The sequence below is a fragment of the Corvus moneduloides genome, chromosome 1 (genome assembly GCF_009650955.1).
Source record: "Corvus moneduloides isolate bCorMon1 chromosome 1, bCorMon1.pri, whole genome shotgun sequence".
Taxonomy (NCBI): Eukaryota; Metazoa; Chordata; class Aves; order Passeriformes; family Corvidae; genus Corvus; species Corvus moneduloides.
Genome location: NC_045476.1, coordinates 95,661,145 through 95,681,675, shown reverse-complemented (window position 1 = coordinate 95,681,675; position 20,531 = coordinate 95,661,145). Strand labels below are relative to the sequence as shown.

The following is a 20,531-nucleotide window of genomic DNA, read 5'->3' as shown; positions in this document are numbered from 1 at the left end:
TTGGATTAAGCATTCTAGAGACAGCATTGGTTTTTCAGCTCAGAAAGAAGTCCTTAGTGCAGCAGAATGTTTTTCAACACAGTCTTTGTATTGTAAACCATGTTATCTGAAGTGTGTATTTCACATTGATACTTATTTTTTCTAATAATTTGGGTGTGAGACATACCTTTAGAGACACTCTTATGTGATTCATCAAGCTTGAAGTTCATCAGTAGATGGCTGCTTTATTCTGTCCTGTATAATAAAAGATTTTTATGTGTTTTAGCTCCATAAGATTTTAGGAGAAAAAGTAAATAACACTGCTGTGATTGAGAAACAAGTGCTGGAGCTCTGGGACAGGCTTTATCACTCTTGGTTTGTGAAGGTGGGTAACTTATTTAAATGGTATTTATATAAACTATCACTTAATACTCTGAGATAATTATGCTAAGTATGCATTTCTGAGGAAGGGATTAGCAGAAAGTTGGAAGGTTGAGTAAAGGTCAGTAAAAAAAAGGTAAAAATGTAAAACGTGTGTAAGATCATGCTGCAGTCAGTTTGAGTACAGCCAGAGCTGTGTCCTACACTTAAGTAGTTGTGTTTTTATGTGTGCCATTTAATTTACGGTTTTCTCACTTTTTATAATTAGTATTTCTTAGTTTAGCACTTTCTGCTGAATTTTTGTGTCACTGAGGTGTTGGGAAAAGGAAACTGGTCTTCTGCATGATTTGTGTAACTTCTATAAATTTGAAATTGTGAGAAAGTAATTGTCCTCTTGTTAGGTTCCTTGCAGTGCATTTTTGCAGCCATCTTATAATGGGTTCTGTACACTGAATCTTGAAAAGTTCAAGAGTTAAATAATTTTTATGCTGCCAGTGCTGTTTGCCTTTTAAAGGAAAAACCAATTCATTAGTCATTGCGCAGTGGAAATACCAAATTCAGAAGTCATATTCCTGAAATACTTCTGTATATTTAAATGATTGTGATTCTATTAACACTTTTCTTCATGCAGTTATTTTTCAAGTACCTCTGAAGTTCTGAGAAGATCTTTGCATTAAAGAAGTAACATTTTCAGTACAGAACTAGATGAACAGATGATAGGTTTTCATACAGTTTACAAATACAGAAGGCCTGTTGGAGGGAGGTTTTTGACTACTCATATGGTTCTGCCCTAAATAAATTGCCCATTCAGAAGAAAGGTCTCCGTGTTGGTGGTGGATTGTTAATGAAGGTTGCTAATTGTGCATCACAAAGTGTAACGGTGCATCTAGAGAGAATTGGTAATAAGCAGAAAATGTAATGCTCTTAGATAAATCAGTGCAGGGACCTCACTTGGGATGTTACTTGCCATTTGTGGCAAAAAAAGATAGTGTCATTTTGAATGCAGGCTGGTAAGGCTAAAAGTGTTCTGAAAATTTTAACAAGTAGTGGAATGCTTATTATAAAAATCAGAGTTAAGAACTTGAGAAGTCTCCTTCTGTTAAAGACTAGGATGTTGTAGTCAGCGGGTTTGCTTAAGCTTGCTTACAGACATTTTTGGCATCCTTCTCTGAAGCACTTGTCACAGTCCCAGACTGAGTCAAATAGTCTCATTCAAGATGGTGATTAGGTGTGATTCACTGGGCAATAGGCAACTTCATAATTAGGGAGGAGCCACTTAAGGAGTTAGCTGTTGTTTTTATGGCCATGTCCTGTTGTCTTGTTGTGTTGCAGTTACAAAGGTGTGTAGTCAGAAGAAATCCTCCATGCATCCAGTTCAGCTTTTAGGTTTCGTTTGATGGAACATTACCTGTGGAGAGGTAGAAACTAATAGTAGAGAAAAATACTTGCTTCAACTTCTGCTTGCATTTTTCTTTATGGGCTATACTGGGAAAACTTGGGTGTTGCAAACAGTAAATTATGTAGGCAATAACTGAAATCATTACCTCTTTCTAGTGTGCTCTCATTAAAAGCAAAATAGATACCATTGTGTCAGTCAAGCAGTAGTTAGTTTTTAACAGAGTTGAATCAGTATGATATACAGATATGTAATTAAATGGGATCATTAACTACAGTTTTCTGTCAAATTTTAATTTTCCCAGTGTACAGAGTACTTCCAGCTATTTTTGGGGATACCAGTTAAAGCAGCTCTCAGTATTTAGATGCATGTTGGATCTATTCCTCTTTAAGAAAACATCAGTGTAGATCATTAGCTTTTGACTTTCTCATTTCTCTTTATTTTATTTGAATGTCTATTTTCTTTGTCTCTTTTTAAGAATGTAACGCATTCTGGAAGACACAAAGGACACAAGTGGCACATTAACCGTCAGAACAGCTGGCTTGGAGATATTTTGGACTGGCAAGATGTTGCATCATTTGTTCATGATAACATTGAAACATTTCTCTCCGTACGTATTCTTTGCACTTACTATGAAATTGGTCTAATTTTTTAACTGATAGCAATTTCTCCTTGGAGTACCACTAAGGTTATGGATTCAAGTACATGGAAAATTAGGGAAACACTGCTAGTGTTACTTACAATTACCTAAGCAATTATTGTAAACCTATTTAAGATATAACTGTAAAACAAACAGAAATGTTCATGATAAAGAAGCTCTTGTGATTTCAGCATCTTCGTGGATACCAGCTTCCCAGCTGTCTTCCTGAGGCAGGTTGTTACCTGTGTCACCTGCAAGCTGATTTTCAATGCATTATTTTATGCAGTCTTTTCTCTTTAAAGAAGAAACCAGGTGGTATAGGTTATAACTGAAGAAGCTATTAACTAAGAGGTTATGAAAATAAAACCAAGCAATAAAAGCAGGGGTCATCTTTTTTTTTGCCTCAAATTATTATTATTTGTTGGATTGAAAGCAGCTTCTTTTTCTTTTTTATGAAAGTTCTGTGGAGAGTGAAATAAATACTTTACACAGTGTGAATTCCTGAATAAAAACCTTTCACCTTATGAGGAGAAAATGAGGAAGCATTGAAAGCAGTCCAAACTGAAGTGTTTCACTAAAAAATCGTGTTAAGTCCAAAATGCTTAATATACAGAGTCAATCCCCAATACAGTTCATCTTTGACTTGAGCTGTTGTCATTATTAGAAGTATCTTCAATTTTGGAAGACTTATTATTTATACCTAACTGGCACCATGGCAGCTCTGTGGATGCAATTAAAGCTAGTATTTGCCTCCAGGCAGTTCTTGGTTTAGACTGATAGGCATGTGTGCTTTTTCTGTCTTCCCAACTGCTGCTTAAATTGTTACAGCTTCTACCAGAGAAAAAGACATGAAACAAGAAAAAGTTGAGAGAAACTTTATTGCAGTAAACCTTTTTTCAGTTAATAATGAAATTTGCTTAATGCTTTCTCAAAGTTGGCCATGCATGCTTGAGGCAGAGGATTTAAAAATGCACAGCACATCATGATTTAAAATCAATGTGGAGTTTCCTTCTAGGCAAGAGGAACAGAAGGAGGAGAGACTACATGATAAGAGCGTGTCATTTGCAGCATTGCTGCACAGTGCTCAGAAACCATGATGTAAAGTGTGCTTCAGTAATCTAAGCAGGCTAGAGAGAGGGGAAGAAAAGTCTAAAGAGAATAAATATTTAAGAATGAAAAACAATAATATTAAAATTTTCATCTAGCTAACATGCTTGCTTTACTTCTAAAAACTGGTTTCGAAGTTCAAGAAAAAAAGTGCCAGCAATTGACTTGCTTTCCTGTTTATTTCCAGGAACTCATTACTCATCAGCTGTGGGGAAACACCTGTCTTTTTTCTCCATATACTCATGTCCTTAATGACAGACTGTGAAACAGTCATCTTAGTATAAAGCTCTAAATCCTAATTTCACATCCGTACTGGGCAGCATTTTCTTTCCTGGCTTGCTCATTTACAGTGCATTGCATAAATATTACTCATACTAATATTTTAAATTAAAATTTATGAAAATATGATCTCTGTGCTGGTTTAGGTCATTAAAACATGGAGAGTATGAAAATAAGAAAAGTTTTTGCTGAAGTCTGGTATTTTTAAGTAAGTTTCTTACCTAGCCTAAGATACAAAGCAACCTTACTGTATTCAGGATTTATGTTCTTATCACAGCATGAAAATCTTTCTCCTGGTATTTTGAAGTAGAAGAATGAGTTATTAGGATGGCATACTGAATTGGGAAGGGTTAATATTTTAAATTATGTGGGTGCTTTTGGGAGTGTGTGTTCTGGGGATTTGATTTTTTTTTTGCTTAGATTCTTTGGTTTGGGTTTCTTGCTTGTTTGCTGTTTTCATATTTTATGAACTTTGAGTGGGATTTAGACCAGATTAGATGGGGCTTGGAGCAACCTGGCCTAAGGAAAGGCGGCCCTGCCTGTGGCAGGGGGATTGGGACCAGATGATCTCTAAAGTCCCTTCCAACCCAAACTGTTGCAACTTTTTTTTTTTTTTTGGTGGAGTGTGTTGTTTATGGGGAGAGTGAGGTTGAACACTTGAAATCAATGCTAGTTTGCAGTTCTTAAGAATATGGCAAGACACAGTACAGTCCTAAAGCTGTGTTGACAGGTTTTTTTAACATGGAGATAATTTAAAGACAATGAGATAGCTGTAAAGAAGTGGATATGCGGCTCTAATGAGATTTCCTCCACTTTTGGAAAAGAATAATTGTGTATGATTACACTACTTGCATGTAACAAATATTTAAGCATAGATTGAGTTTACCAAAAAATAAATGTCTTGCTTGCCCCTTGGCTTTCTGAAGTATTTCAGAATAGAACAGATGTCAGTTTTCTCTGAAAATACAGCTATTTGACAGTGTCATTAGAGCCACAAGCAGATAAGCTCTTTTCCATCGATGGAAATCCTAGGAAGTGTTTTTCCTCCTTAATAAGTGAAGGAGCATTTGCTTTAAGAAAAACATTAAAGGAAGACAGCTGCTAGTGTTTCACTTCAGGCTTTTTCCTGTAGTGGAAGAATTTTTCATTTTGGAGTTGAAAGCATGTAATTAAATCACTGATGTAGGTGTGCTGGGGAATTGCTGCTGTTCGTTTAATTTGTAACAACATGCATTGATTCAAAATTCTGAGTATCAGGTAAAGCTTGGAAGACTTGTGTACCCCCCTCAAAATGTGCTGTTCATTATAGCAGTTATGCTTAGCTGTAGTTTGATGTAGACAGACCTTAACTATTTTAAAGTAATTTACTATATAAACATGTAAATTGCCTGGAGATTTAATATGAAGATAAGCTTTTCCAAGTCATCAGTTAGCTTTTTTTCTAAAAGCTTTGGTGTTAGCAGCACTGCTACCTTTTTCCAGTATTAAACAGTAGTGTTTAAAACCAGTATAGTATAATCAGTGATGTGTTTCTGAAGTGGAGTTTATTTCACCTCATTCTTTGCAAAGAGAGCAAGAATGGATCCTCACTTATGCCTTGTATTTTGCACCCCATGCTTCACTCTAAGGTAGTTTATCAGATGGATTAAATAGGCAGCACATAGCTGGACTATTAAGATTTGATTTCTAAAAAATAAAAAAGATTCATTCTTTCCTCATTCATCTGCTTTTCCATTCATACCCTTTTTCTCCATTTCTTGTATGCTTGTAGCATTGAGAAAGTGAATCGCTTCTGGCTAAATCAGTGAATGATGACTCAGAGCTCCCTTGATGTTATAGGAGACATTGCTAATGTCTTCTTAATTTGATCTTTCGGCTCCTTGCACCAGAATACTCATCATTCCACCAGCAGGTGGTATCTCGTTCAGAGATCTCCCAGACAGGAAGACAAAAGACCTTCCACAGAGATGTACACAGGGAGCTTCAGCTTAGTTAGGTTTCTGTTTCTGTGCCTTTAGCATGACTGATCTGTGTGTTTTAAATCAAGTCAGCTTCTCAAATATTTCAGTGAGTTACTACATATCCTAATATTTTCTCTGGCTCCAGTAATTTATTCAAGTAATCCCATAAGTTTATAGCTAATTCAGTCCATTTTGCAGTAATATATCAATTAGCGTGGGTTTTTGGGGTTTTTTTACATCTTTGTGTCCAGTTTTGTTCCCTTTATATGTCTGTTGATCTTTAGAATCAAGTTAGGTGATTTATCTGGCTTCTAGAAGTTTGCTGACTTGAAGTTCTGAGCAAATTACTGTTTTGGTCAAGTGCCTTTTAACCCTCATTTTCAGGTGCTGACCAGTTTATAAGTGGCCAAGAGGACACCCTAGATGCCTGAGAACATTGTGTGCAGTTTTGCTTTCTTGCCTGTTACAGATTGGAAAGGCACAGGAACTGATGCTGATGGTGACACAGCACAGTGTGATGTTTAAGGGCATGCTGAATTCTGCACAGCTTCATAGCTCTTTTAAACATTGATCCCTTATGGCTGCTTACAGAGCAGTGGTTTGGGGAAAGAGGTGTGGTTTTCAGTTATTTAATAATAAAAAAGTAACTGAAAGTACTGTAACATTGCATAAATATTCACACTTGTTTTGTTGTGCTTTGGAGAACTCAGCTGGCAAGGTGTTAACAATTCTTTATGTGTAGTAGGTGAGCTCATCTACTCAGCTGCAGTAGGCTCTGGGAAGTGAACAGCATTATGAACTCTTAGGTGCAGCTGCACATCATTTGATTTTGTGAGTGGTAGGGAAGTATTTGAGCACGTTCTGGTACTGTATTCAGTAATGATTAATGTTTGCTCTGTCTGTCTTCTCAGCCTAGCTATGAAAAGCTTGTATCTTGAAATTTTAATGATACATATGGGTAACGAGGAATTATTCTGTAGTTGGAGACGCATCGTAAAAGATGCAGTTGCTTTCATAAGACATGCCAGAGCTGTAGAAGGGCACTAACTGCACTTATGCTAAAGCAAATGCTGGTGATAACTAGTTCAATAGTTCAAATCAATGACTCCACCAAACAAGGATGTTCATGTAGGAGAACCGTTCCTGATGTTAATTGAATGACGTGATACCTACATTGAAACCACCTGCAGTTTGTATACTCCTGGTTAACAGCCCTCAGGCTAAAGCTTCTACAGAAAGTGTTCAATAAATCCTGCCTGTACTGGAGAAACATCATATTTTGAAGTAAACTGCTACGGTCTCACTAATTGTGCTTTTCTCTGGCAGATGGAACAAGCTCCTCTCTTTGTGAATTCTCACTGGTGTCAGCTCAGCTTACGTGTTGCAAGTGAGGGTCTTAAGAGTTGCTGTGATTTGTATTTAGAAGACTGTTAAATCAGGCTAGTTTTACTCTCTAGAGCAAAACTTGACTAGACCAATTTTCATTACCAATGCCCTTCATGCTAATGGTTTGCTTTACAGTCTCCTAGTTTTTTCATTATGTATTCCAAGTGGTCAGTCCTTAGCAATTGTGTCCTACATGGGCTGTGAGGATAAAATACCATCATGATGGTGCTGTGTAGTTGGCACCAATAGAGGCTGTCCTTAATGGTCTGAGTTACAGGAGTCTAAATGAGCTGGCTCAAGAGCTCTTAGGTATGGACAGCTGGAACTTAATGGACATCATCGTCCCTCAAATTAAGGAGCTTGTCCTTTCATAAAGTGTTTTTATTCCAGACAACTCCTGCCCCTTGACCTCTGCCCTGGACTATCTGCTGTCATACTTGGGAGAAATATTAATTTTCCAGGTCATGACAGGTGCCTTGTCCTGTTGTTTGCCTTTTGAGGTGTTTTTCTCCTTTCTTAGTTCCTACCTCATTTTCTTGAAGGAAAAGCAGTCTTCCTAGCTCTAAAGGTTGTGCATCTTCAATGCCTTCTTACTCAAAGCACTGCTCCTGTTTCACGGGCCTTTGTTTTCAACCTGTGTCCCTATTTTCAAGGCCTTTGCTGCTGTTCTGTGATTAAACTCCACATTATAACAGAAGACCTGTGGCACAGAAGCTCCTGTTCACATTCCTGTTCATACAGTTCTTGTAACAGGCTTAAATATCTGGGAGGGGAACCTTGCATACGATTTAAGGCCCGCTATTAGCAATGATAGCACTATCTTTACTCAATACCAACTGGAAGGCCTCTGCTTTGGTACCAACCATTGCCTCAGAATTCACTGTCCTCTGTGTTTACAGTCCTCACAGCATAATGTGCACATAATGTTACCTGGGGGCTGGATGAGCTTACAGCACTGCTGCACCCCCAGGGTGAATTTGTAATCCATAGAAGAAGCAAAGGAACAGGTACCAGTAGGAGAACATTTTTCAGCAGTGTCCTCTTCACTTCTAACCTCACTTGAATTCTCAAGAGAGACTAATAAAATCTGTGCAAAAGATGAGCTTTGACATTCATAATTCCCATTGAATAGTAGGAAGCATGAGCTAAGTAGGTCTTTCTGTTTTTAATTCCCTGTCATTTCCCCCAGCACTTACGCCCTCTCAAGTTCATGCTTAATAAATTAAGTTTGATATGATTCACTCACTTCTAGAGGAGAGGTGATCACATGGCTTACATTCCTTTGTCTGCTTTACAAATGCTGCATACTGGGGAAGGGTTTTTTTGGTTTTAGGGGAGTTTTGGTTGGTTAGTTTTGTTTTAATTCAGTCTTATTTCCATTTGTTAAACCAAGACTAACAGTTGCTAGTTTTGAAGTCTTCACTTACAACTTTGAACCTGAAGGGCTTTTGTGTCAGAGCTTTACAGTTTTTCCAGTTACCTTAGTTAATCTGAAAGAAGATTTGTTTGTGACCTTGCTGCTTTCATTTGTTAGAATCACTTTGGCTAATACATTCTTACTGTATTCCTTCTGGATGAAATACATGTTTGAAACTGGTGTGCATTGTATTTAGGATGCCTCCATGTTCCTCCTTTTGATGCATCAAAACTAGTCTTTACTGTATGTATCCATAAGCAATCAGTTCCCCAAGCCAGTACAAATTTTAATAGATTATCTAAGATTGTTTGATTTATTTTTCATAGTTATTTGACTAACTGATGCATCCTTACTCAAAATCACAACTTTTGCATTTCTCTGCAGATATTATTAAAAACATGCATTTCATTACCATGAAAGCTTTTAAAAACAAATTTATTGAAGTAGCACTTCTAGTATTTGATTTGAAGCTTCAGATTTATTTCTACCTTGTGATGTTACTCCTTGTTCTTTGTGTCTTAACATTTCTGCCTTTGAAAAGGTGAATATTTTCTCTCAAGGCAAGATCTGCTTGACAGCAATGTTAATGACAGTAAAAAGTGTCACCACATCTAGTTTTTTTGCAAATTTGCATAATGAAATAATTTTGAATATTGGGAGAAAAATTCCAAAACCTTGTAATCAGCTGCATAGAAACTTACCTTTGGTAAAGTAGACATTTTCACTTGATAGAACCTGCTGTAATGTAGGTGTGAGGGAAGATGATTTTTTTTTAAAAGTCATTTTTGTATAGCTTGATGGAGACAAAACACTCAGTAAGTAGTTTTCTGTCCTTGCTAATAGCATCCAGTGCCTGACTTTGCTTTACTTCTCCCTTGTTTTTCAGATCCTGGAGTCTCTGTGGATCGTGATGAGTCGCAATGTGAGCCTCTTGTTTACTACGGTTACAACATTAGTGACAATCCTCTTCCACAGTGGCACAGCTCTTCTCAATTTCGTGCTTTCAGTGGTAAGTGGTATGTCATTGGTTCACATGACCCATTTTACTGGAAAAGCCTAATTGCACATGTTGTAACAATGAAAACTCAAACCTAAAGCATTGGAAACATCTTCTAAACTTACCTAATACCAAAATTCTTTTAAGATTTTGCAAATTCCATATCTGTCTGGGGGCATTCTAGACAGAGGGCAAGATTTGTGTAACTTCTATGTTAGGAGGTAATAAGTCTTCCTGTCATCCTATTAGTTGAAAATTCTTGTTTCAGGCCTTGAAGATACTAAGCTGTAACTTTTGATATCCTACATAACTGCTGAAGTCTTATGGTGTGTCCTCATAAGCATATCCCTGTACAAGTCATTGCTTTCAGAAGATGGAAAAAATTGTTACAGGGGGATCAGCAATTTGTTCTCTAGTTGTCTTCCATAAAAAAAAGATTGCATGGGAGTATTTTATTTCTTCCTTAGTCCACAACTTCACCCAACATGGCACATTTAAAACTGTGTCTGAAAAGTTAATGTACAAAAATTGCAAGCTAATTGCCAATGATTTCAAGGCACTCAGGCTCAGACACAAAATTTATCTTTAGATGCCTAATGACTTACATCAAGTTCATTGCATGGTGTTACTGTGATGCATGATCTGACTTTTTGTCTGCCAGCAGGGTCCTGCCTCTTGCTGAGGCACTGTGCAGTCAGCTGGTTTAGCAGAGGTAGTTGGGATCTTGCTGTGTTGGAATTCTTTTAAAGATTAGATGCTTGAACTAACTGTACTCTTAATTTTTCAAGTTTCCTAGTTGCTACAGAAAAGTTTTTACTAGTTTGGAGTGGCACAAACTATCCTAAGTTTTCCAACAAGATAATACTCAAAGTGGTTAGTTTTTCTACTGATTACATTTCAGTCCAATTTTAGTCATCTTGAATAGAAATTAAAACGCTGAATTTCATTTTGATAAAAGGTTTAAAAATTTGTACTTTAAAACATGGAAATAATGGACACTTTGTTCAGAACCTCCATTTTGAAAAATACGTCTTCTATCAAAACGTTCAGTAGGAATGTCAGTCAGTGTAGCACATCCATCCACAATCCAGTAAGACTCTTCAGATCCTCACCAGGCTTTTGAAAACTGATTATTAGTCATGGAAGTGTCACTTGTATTTCACTTCTGAATACCAGTTCCTGTCTGCACATGTGCATGTGGATGTATGTATATGCTTTTGTGCTGGTGTATAAATATGCACATGTGTGTACTCACATGTGCTCCTATTCTGTTACAAAGATTGGAAGAGAAAAAGCTCCATTTGGCTGATGGGCATCTACAGTCCTGCAGGGAATGTGCAGATTTTGTAAAACACACAACTAAACAAACAACCAGAAAACCCAAAACAAGCAAAAAACTCCCAACAAACAAAAACCCTGAAGCTTTACAGCAGAAAATTGAGTATGAAAAGCAGATACAAAAGTGTTTACTGAATCACTGGACCTGATGCACAAGTAATTAGGTTGTATGTTTCTTGGTATCTGTGGAAATGCTGAATTATCATTTTGGAAGAGAGTGTTTACCCAGAGCTTTCTCCTTGAATTCAGTCTATCCCTCCTCAAGTTAGAGTATTTAATGTTTTCAGCTACAGAACAAATTCTACAGCATGAAATAGTAATCCATCAACTGTTTAACTATGGAAAAGTCTTACTGTTTTGTATTTGGTAAATTATTCCTTGTAGGCATTGGCAGGATCTTGAATTGTTGCTTAGGAAACAATTTAAGTATCTCAGATATCCTGTAAAAGAGGTCTGAAAACTTATAGCCTCCAGTTGCTCTAAGATAGTACGTATCTTTTGCTGCTGAAAGTAGTATTGAGGCTATTCTACTTGTTGGAAGAGTCAGTGAGCCATTTGATAATATTTTATTGTATACAGTGACTACGGCTTCTTTTTGCATTTCTACACCTATTGTGCTAAAGGAAAAACGTTAATTTCCTAAAAGGCAGGTATTCCAAAATTCAGTTAATTTTGTATGGTGCTGTGGTTACATCCATCTTCTTTTAGCAGAAATTGAGTAGGGTTTGTATTTTTTCCTAGCTTGTAGTTCAGCTTAACACCATTTTATTCCACTGCTGTTCATTCCCAGCCATTGCTTTGGCTTTTACACTGCAGGTGGGTACATCTATCTTGTATCTCCTTAAGAAGGCAAGTTTCTTCTGTAAACACTGGGGAAGAACAGTCAGGATAAGTAGCTATTATACTTACTGTACTTAGAGCAATATGCTGCTCTCTGTGTTGAAAACTGCATGTGCAAGAAGGATCTCTAGGCTGAGCTCAGTGAAAGGAAGAGACAGCATCATCTGGGTGCCTGCTTTAGTATAGAGTTTTCTAGTGAAATCAGGAAATATTACAGTAGCTTAGGAGAAATGGCAGAGCCCATCAAGGAAGAAAAATAACCATAACTGCAGAATTACAAAGGATGTTAAGATGTGATTCAAGTTTTAAGATTCTGTCATTTGAAACTCTAACAAAACATAGTTTATACTGCTACTGGCACTAGACTATTTCCCATTAAAGCAAAGCTTAATTATTATATTTTAATCTCAAAATGAATGTTAACAGCATGCTGTTTAAATCTGCTGATACGACTTGTTTTATTAGCTAGATTGGTTTATCACCCAGGGCAGAAGCTAAACACCTGGGAAGATGTAATATAGCCTAAACCAATATATGACATTTTGGACAGGGGTCATTATAGGTGAATAGTTGAGTGTGACCTTCCAGTTAAAGTCTGGGAGGGTAGAGTAGGGGGAAAATGGTAGTAGCATTTTACTGAGTATAGAGAAATTAGGAACAGAGACAGATGCCATTCTTGAGATTGGTAATGAAATACTGCAGTGCTATCTGCATTTTGTTTTCTGAGCATCTTCAGAGAGAATGAAGGAAAAGAGCATGAGGTGTCTGCAAACTGGATAAAATGCTTGAAAGTAAGAGACTTACGGAAGTCAGGCTGTTTGGCTCATAAAAAAAGATTAAGATACGGTTTATTCTAGAATATAAGTAGGTTGGAAAAAAGGAAAGAATTCTTTCTAATCTTGGGAAGAGAGAAGAAATATCTGAAACTTGTAGATGAAGCAAATATAAGCCATAGTTTACATTTGGAGCATACAAAATGGATTTTTATTGTTCGAGGTATTCTGTTTCATGATGGACACAGTTTGTGATTTATGCTTACCCAAGAAGTTGCTGAGCCCACTGACAGGAAAATAAGAGAAATGTACTTGACTGCTACATAGAGGAAGCTAATCCAATCTGATTGTAATTTTTTTGTCTTTTAACTGAAACAATGGAACTGCCATTCCTTCTGCTGAGACTCATCATCAAACTCACAGAAGGAATGTTCACTTAGGAATGCCAGCATAACATAAAATGTATGGTTGTGAATTTTTGTGTAATTCCTATCTGATACCCAGCTGCATAAAGACTCTTGAGATAGCCCAGATTTATTTGGCACTTTTGTTTGCTTGTTTTGAGAATAGATGTAACTATTCAGCAATTTTTTGATCCGTTAAACATGCTGAAAAAGAACCAAAAACCACCACAACTGGAATGTTTATCAGCATTCTAGTTGTTTGGTCTAGATGTGACTTTGGGAAGAGGCTGAACAGAGGCAGAAGTTTTATAATGTCTGGCTGTGAATATTAAGTCCTTTGTGGAGCAGGGGAGAAAATTACTCTTTCAGCTCTGTGTGTTTTTCTAAATCCAGGCTTGTGGAAGAGTATCTTACTCCTTTCCAGTAAAATTCAGTATCTGAAGCATAGCTGCATACTCTAATTCTGTAAAGTATTTACTACCTTTTAATTTAAAACTTCAATTTGTTTTGCAGGTGATTTTTCTGACCACACTGTTCTACCTGTTGAGCTCCAGTGATGAATATTACAAGCCAGTAAAATGGGTGATAAGCCTGACACCTTTGTCTCAGCCAGGTCCCTCCTCAAATATAGTTGGCCAATCCGTGGAGGAAGCAATAAGGTACCTTGCTGATTTCTTGCCCTTTCTTTAAAATTCCTTTTTAAATTTGATGTTCAACTGCAAATAATTAACAATTGCAACAGCTTGTGTTTCAAAGATGAGTTGCAAATCTCAGAGATTTCAAGAACCTAGCGTCAATGATTTTTTTTCCCTTTGATTGTTGATAGAGCAATTTGATTGGACTTGACTAAAAAAATTTCAGAGATCTGTGAAGTCATGTATACTAGTGTTTAGTGAAACTGCTACACCCATGACATCCCTAACTCATCAGGAAGCAGTGTTTGCAGTTGTGTTGGCAGTAGCAGCTAGGGCAGCTCAGTAGGAGCAGATTCATGCAGCAAAACAGTAGAAATGGAGGAACTGACATCCGTGCTGTACACATTTGAGAAGTACTTGGTTGAAGTATTTTGTCTAATATGGGAGAATAAGTACCCATTTGTACCTGGAATGTATTAGATATGCTTCTGGAGTATATTTTCCAGTTTAATTTCATCTGAAAGAAATCTAGTTCATGAACTCCGTAAACCAAATTACCTCAAAGAGAGCAACAGGGGAGCGCTCTCCTTATCACGCTTGGAACACTACTGTACTGCACCTGCAGAGTACATTCATGGTGTTTCATGCTTAGTCACCAATCTTGTGTGTCAGCTCTAAACTACTTCAGTAATTGAAGAAGGATTTTTTATGTTTTTAGATATGGTTCACAAAGATTACACAGTAAAGCTATTTTTGGGGTGGTGCAGTAATGTTCATTCGTCACAGATGAATGAAATCACCAGCTTTCACCTGTTAGCAGCTTGAAACACTAACATGCTGGTAATGTAATAAACTAGATTTTATATGATGTGTTTAAATCATAGTGTACTTTTACAAAAAAGTTGATGGTCTGGGCAAAGTGAACAGACTCCATGCTAAATTCTGTGTAGCCATTGCCTCTTATACCACTGCTTTCTGTGTCATCTTGTGCATATGTACAATACATGAGTGAGCTTTAAACTGGGGAGGTATTAAAGTGCTTTCCAAAATTGCTAAGTGATTGCCATTTTAACAATGGGAAAGTTATATTACGTTGTGTAGGGTCTTGAACAACAGTGCTAACTGCTGTAGTCATTTGAAATGAAGGGGCAATTCAGGCAGAAAACAACAGATTTGGAATTCTGCCAAACAGTTAATAGCCCTTCTCTTGAGTGACTACTATTGAGTTTTCATTGATCACATGGTTAGTATCTCAGTTCTATCTTTTCTGAATAGCGTGAGCAGATTCAGAAACTCATACTTGTCTCACAAATTGTTCTCTTTAGCCCACGCTAGAGGGGAACAGTGTGAAAACCTAGGATATGGTTTATCTGGGCATGGATACTATGTGAGGAGGATTGTATTAAATGCAGTTATAAGTTTACAGGTATGTGACTAAGGTGACCCAAGGTATTTATCAGAATTAGAATGGAGGAAAGAAAGAAAATAATTTTAGAAAAGCCACAGGAAAATGAGTAGGAAAGAGCCAGCATGCATCAGTAACTGCAAATATGATGAGCAAAAGCCAGTGTCTGGAGAATCTGGAGAATGTGGAATGTGAAGCAGCTTGTCATACACAAGGGATCTCCGTCTTTGTATTCACTAAGATAGCCTGAATCAGTCATTCATATTTGTTTGGAGCAGCCTGTACTTGGTGCCTTATTTGAATTCTTTGGAATGATTCTTCTGAGATTTTCAGAAGTTCCTCACTTCTCAGTTGTACCTAAGGATTTATCCTAATGGTTCTCAGTTAGCTCGCATTCCACTCCAGACTTACTGTGATCTTCAGTAGGTAAGTATGGCAACTACAGTAACAATTTCTCAAGAGTTTATGCATGCCTAATCTGTTGCCTTATGAAAAACAATTGCTACTTCTAGCCCTTTCTTTTGTCACAAAGTAGCAACTACTCTTTCCTTTTGGAGATGAGTTGTTGCTGCAGGGTTAGGAACCTAAAAATGGCTTCTTCACCTACCTCATTTGTAAATGGCATGCGAAATGAATGTTAGTGCTCGGTGGTAGGATGGAAGAGGCTTCATTTGTGTTATGAATTTTGTCAAATAATGAAACATCTGTAGTTGCTTTCATCATTAGACTATGACAGCATTACACAACATGAATTCACCCTCAAAACATCCATGCTTTCAAGTAGACCAAAAAAGATTAAGTTAATGAATCTCAAAAGTCACCAGCTGTGTTCCAGCGCCCACCACTCTTCAGCAGGACAGAGCATGTGCACAAAGCTAAGACAGCATCTAACTAGTCCTGTCTAGAGGGCAAGGATCCTCTTAGCAAGAGATAGACCTAATCTCTCTATTGCTCATAAACCAAATGACATAAAAACAGTAATCCTCCAAGCTGTCAGTCACTTCCGTTGCTCTTTTACTTAAAATGTGTTTGCGAAAAGCACTAGGAAACTTGGATGTAATCACAGAAGTCTATTCCCTTGTGTGCTTTGCCATTTATTTCAGAGGAAAAGAGCAAGGGGGGAAAGAAGAGGAGGGCACTTGGCAACTCATTTCTGTAGCTCAAGAAATCCCTTAATTTAAAGATGTTACCCAGCAAGCTCTTAAATAAACCAAGACCTTTTCCCATTTCAATTTCTCTCATTGGAACTGTGCTGTGTTTTTTTATTTTATGGACTATAAGCAGCTATACATTTTATAAATATTTTTCTAACTCCCTTGATGATGAATTTGCAAATACAGTGACAGTTCTCTGTTCACACAAACAGATTTATGAGCTACAGAGGGGTAAGAGCAGCTTTCCAGGCTGCTTTGAGCCAAGTGTTGAATCTCACTGTTTCTGTCAAAATACCTCAGATTATAAATTTGAACTTGAGTAGTGGGAAAAAATAGATGCAGCTGTAGTGACATGATAGGAGTTTTGAAAAAGCTGAGTGTAATCCAAGAACTGCCTGCTGCAAACCATGGGATGAATTCCCGTCCTGGCCTTTGATGGGAAATTCATTCATCCAGGACACCAGGGAGGCAGAATGCCAGCAACATGTATCAGGTGGTGGGATCGACCAGGGATTTGACGAAGCATCATGCCATGCCTGAGCCAAGAGCTTGTTTGGCAAACCTAGGGGTCCAAAGGCAGAGCCATGAAAGACAGAAGCTGGCTTGGGTGCACCAGCCAGCACAGTTCCACCAAGGATAAGTTGTGCTGGGAATAGCATGCGCTATGAGGAGGTGACTGTCCTAGTGGGACCAGGGGAGAGCAGTGACTGCCACTTGCTCTGACCTCAGCAAGTGACAGCCTTCAGTAACCAGCTGGGTGAGCATGGACAGGAGAAGGGGACGGCTGTAGGAGCACTGCTGTGTGCTCAGCAGGACAAATTCCTGTGGGGATGCTGCTGGTGATGGAGAAACAATTGTGGGGATGCTGCTGGTTGTGGGATGACTCAGGGCACTGGTGGGACTGATGCTGGTTTGAAGTCAAGGCTTGGGTGGTGGTTGGACAGGTTACTTTCTGCATGGTTATGGGTGTCCCTTCCCATCTGGGGAAGGCAGGACAGCTGATGGGAATGTCCCTTGCCACGTGGGGAAGGCAGCAGCTTGATGGAAGGAAGGTCCTCCTCTCCCCAGTCCTTCAGCCCTCAGTGCTGAAGAGATGGCACCTCTTCATGAAGGGAAAGAAGGGGCCACACATCCCTTGACAGTCAACAAAAGAACTGTTTTCTAGGTCTCTGTCAGGACTGGAGGGCAAAGGGCAACCCAAGGGATGATCTGCTGCTAGTTTGGTCTTTTCCCAGATTGTGGATGTGACTGTAAGCTGGGCATTTGCCCTTGCCCCAGATACCTGCCTTTGACTGAGTTATCCCAGTTCTGACAGGCAATGCTGCCTGCCTCCAAGCAGCCCTCCAGATGGGAACCAGCAGTGTTTGGGCTATAGAACAAACACAGATTTGCAAATTGGTCATAAACCAGTTTTCCCAATTTTCAGTAACTTTCATCACAAAAATGCTCCTATGATTTTAGACTAAACACTTGTGTGTGCTTTGTTGTCATATATTGCATTTGCTTCTCCTCATTGTTTGCATCTTGTGGAAGGCAGAGTTTAATCTACAGGGAAGAGGAGAGGTCAGTAGTTGTATGGTGATTCCCTAAAAGGCAGTAAAAAACCTGGGAGAAAGATCAGTACCAATGGCATATGTGACCAAAGGGATTTCTGACTGATGTATGAAGTACTGGTTCTCTTTCAAATCAACCAGCTAATTCAAAATTCCATGCTGGAATTTCATGTGCCACTGCCTGTAAATGAGGTGGGAAATAAAAATTTAGGGAAGTTATAATAATCCTAAATACTGCTAATGCCTCAGCAGTAAAAGAGCTTCTGTTCTCTAGTAGTTTTGGTCCTTCATGCTCAGTTAGTTTATCTGTTTCCCCTCTTCTTGGTTTGCAATCTCAGGTCTTTCTCAGTCTGATTCTGACTTTCCTGGTGTGGCCACATTTCTTTACTCTTTTTTCTTCTTGATAAATTCATAAATTCTTCATTTGTCCTTTGCTTTTCATCCCTCCACGGTTCTGTCCTTTTTTGTTGTTGTTGCTTGGGTTTTTTTTGTTTGTTTGTTTGTTTGGGGTTTTTTTGTTAATTTTTTTCCCCTGTTTTCCATATTGCATAAGTGGGTATCAGGAAAAAAATGTGATGAATTACAAAGGTAATATTTCATTATGTGCAAGAGTCTCCCTTGACTGACAGTGGTGCTTAGTTGCCTGTGAATATAGTAAATACATTATTTACTTTCACTGAAACCACTTAAAGTCAGCCATAGGAATCTGAAGAAAGGGGGACAGGGAGGGGAATGGCAACTGTAGCAGAAGGGTTATGCCAAAGTAGGTTCAGCTGCAGGAATTCTTTTGGCACCACCCTATCAGGTTTAGGAAGATGACTTGCTTTACAAATATGAGGACCACTTGGACCAGTTTACTGTATTTAGATAATTTTAGTTCTCAATAGTAGTTAGTGAAATTCTTCGTTGTAACTATAATTAATAATGTAGTACTTTGAAGGTTGAGGGGAATCATTTTCTGCCCGTAACAGTGTGAGGTTTGCTTTATTCAGAAGGGTGGTTCATGAGTCGCCTGCTTCACTGCATAAGTAGGAAAATTATATTCTTTACCCCTGAAATAGGGAGGGGGTGCTCTTGTCTGGATTTTGATTTTTGTTTTGTTTTTGTCCTGAATGGATGAAGCAGTAATTCTCACAGGTTTCCAAGTAGTAGCATGCACACCTTTGCCTGAACCATTTTCCTTGCCCTGAGCAGCATGTTGTTCTCTTCCTGAATGCACCATACCCTTCTTCCCTGAAGCTCCCATTCTGCTTGCTCTGGTGGAGATATTGCACATTACTAAGTTGCATGTTCTCACGGCCTCAGTGCAATTTAGTGTGTGCGATACTTTCACATGAGTGCATGCACACGGGTATGGCTGTGGCTTACAGTTACTGCAGCTTTCAGTTTTGGTGGGGCCTAATTACGTTGTGAAATGGTCTTAAACCCCAGTTAGTACTTTGAGTGATGCCTTGAAACATGTGTTAGTGGAAGTTTGTTCTGTAATGCCGGGAAGATGAGTACTGTTTGTTTTCAGTCTGAGAAAGGTTATCATTATTTGCTCCATTTTCTTCATTTGCCGTGCACACCTCAAATTTGATCAGATTTTTCACTGGTTATAGAAAAGTCACTTTAAATAGTATGTATTTCTAAAGAGGAAATTGTTATACTTAGCTGAAATCGGTTGGAAAGTCAGAAAAAGGATTTGATATGAAAAAAACCTATAGTGTCTTGACGGATGAAATAGGTTCTCAATGAAATTTTAACTTTTATTTATTAGCCTCTAAAGAGATCTGAAATGAGCTAGCATGCAAACAAATGAATAAACAAACAAACAAACAAAAAATCCCAGCTGTTTAAACATCTAATTGGTTGGCTGTGGCATCCTGGCAGTGATTATGGAGAAAATGAGACAATGATACAATTCCCACAGAAAACAATAATCTTCCAGCATGTTAAGCTAATGCTTAGAAAAAGCAAAATGTGTGATCTTGTTTATTTTACCTCAACATTAATAATTTCTTTCAGATTAATTTTTCAAAGATAACTGTTAACTGATTATGTTTTGACAGAATTTTTGCATGCAGTGAATGTTCTTTAGTAGCAGGAGTTATCTCTTGCTGAAATCTTTTGTCACATGACTGCATTTAATAGGACCGTACTGAAATCTTTCAAGCTTTACTTAAGGTGTGTGTTATGAGATGGGAATAGAATTGAAAAATACTCTGTCTTAATGTTTCTGTCTTAATCATGAAGTCAATGGCACCTGGCTAGTATCAGGAATAGTGTGGCCAGCAGGACCAGGGCTGTGATTGTCGCCCTGTACTCAGCTCTGGTGAGGGCACACCTCGAGTGCTGTGTCCAGTTCTGGGCTCCTCACTGCAAGAAAGACATTGAGGGGCTGGAGCGTATCCAGAGAAGGGCAATGGAGCTGGTGAAGGGTCAGGAGCACAAGTCCTGTGAGGAGCAGCTGTGGGAGCTGGGGGTGTTTAGCCTGGAGAAAAGGAGGCTCAGGGGCGACCTTATCCCTCTCTACAACTCCTGAAAGGAGTGTGGAGCCAGGTGGGGCTTGGTCTCTTCTCTGAGGTGACAAGCAACAGGATGAGAGGAAATGGCCTCAGGTGGTACCAGGGGAGGTTTAAGTTGGACATTAGGAAGAATTTCTTCACAGAAGGGTTTGTCAAGCATTGGAATGGACTGTCCAGGGAGGTGGTGAAGTCACTATTCCTAGAAGTATTCAAGAAACAACCAGACATGCCATTCACTGCTGTGGTTTAGTTTACAAGGTGGTGATTGGTAAAAGGTTGGACTTGATGATCTTGGACGTCTTTTCCAACCTTAATGATTGTATGATTCTGTAATGAAATAATTGCCTAGTCTAAAACAGGGAATAACAGACGTATTTTG

General features: G+C 38.4%; 1 protein-coding gene across 4 annotated transcripts in view; it reads left to right on the top strand.

Annotated features, from left to right (window-relative positions):
- TMEM245 (transmembrane protein 245) overlaps nt 1-20,531 on the top strand; it is a 79,405-nt gene that overhangs the window by 37,235 nt on the left and 21,639 nt on the right. For all 4 annotated transcript variants that reach the window (XM_032119043.1, XM_032119066.1, XM_032119062.1 and 1 more), the window contains 4 exons: nt 266-364; nt 2,235-2,366; nt 9,433-9,555; nt 13,412-13,557. In XM_032119043.1, coding sequence (XP_031974934.1) covers nt 266-364; nt 2,235-2,366; nt 9,433-9,555; nt 13,412-13,557 — 500 coding nt within the window. The remainder of the gene's footprint in view (nt 1-265; nt 365-2,234; nt 2,367-9,432; nt 9,556-13,411; nt 13,558-20,531) is intronic.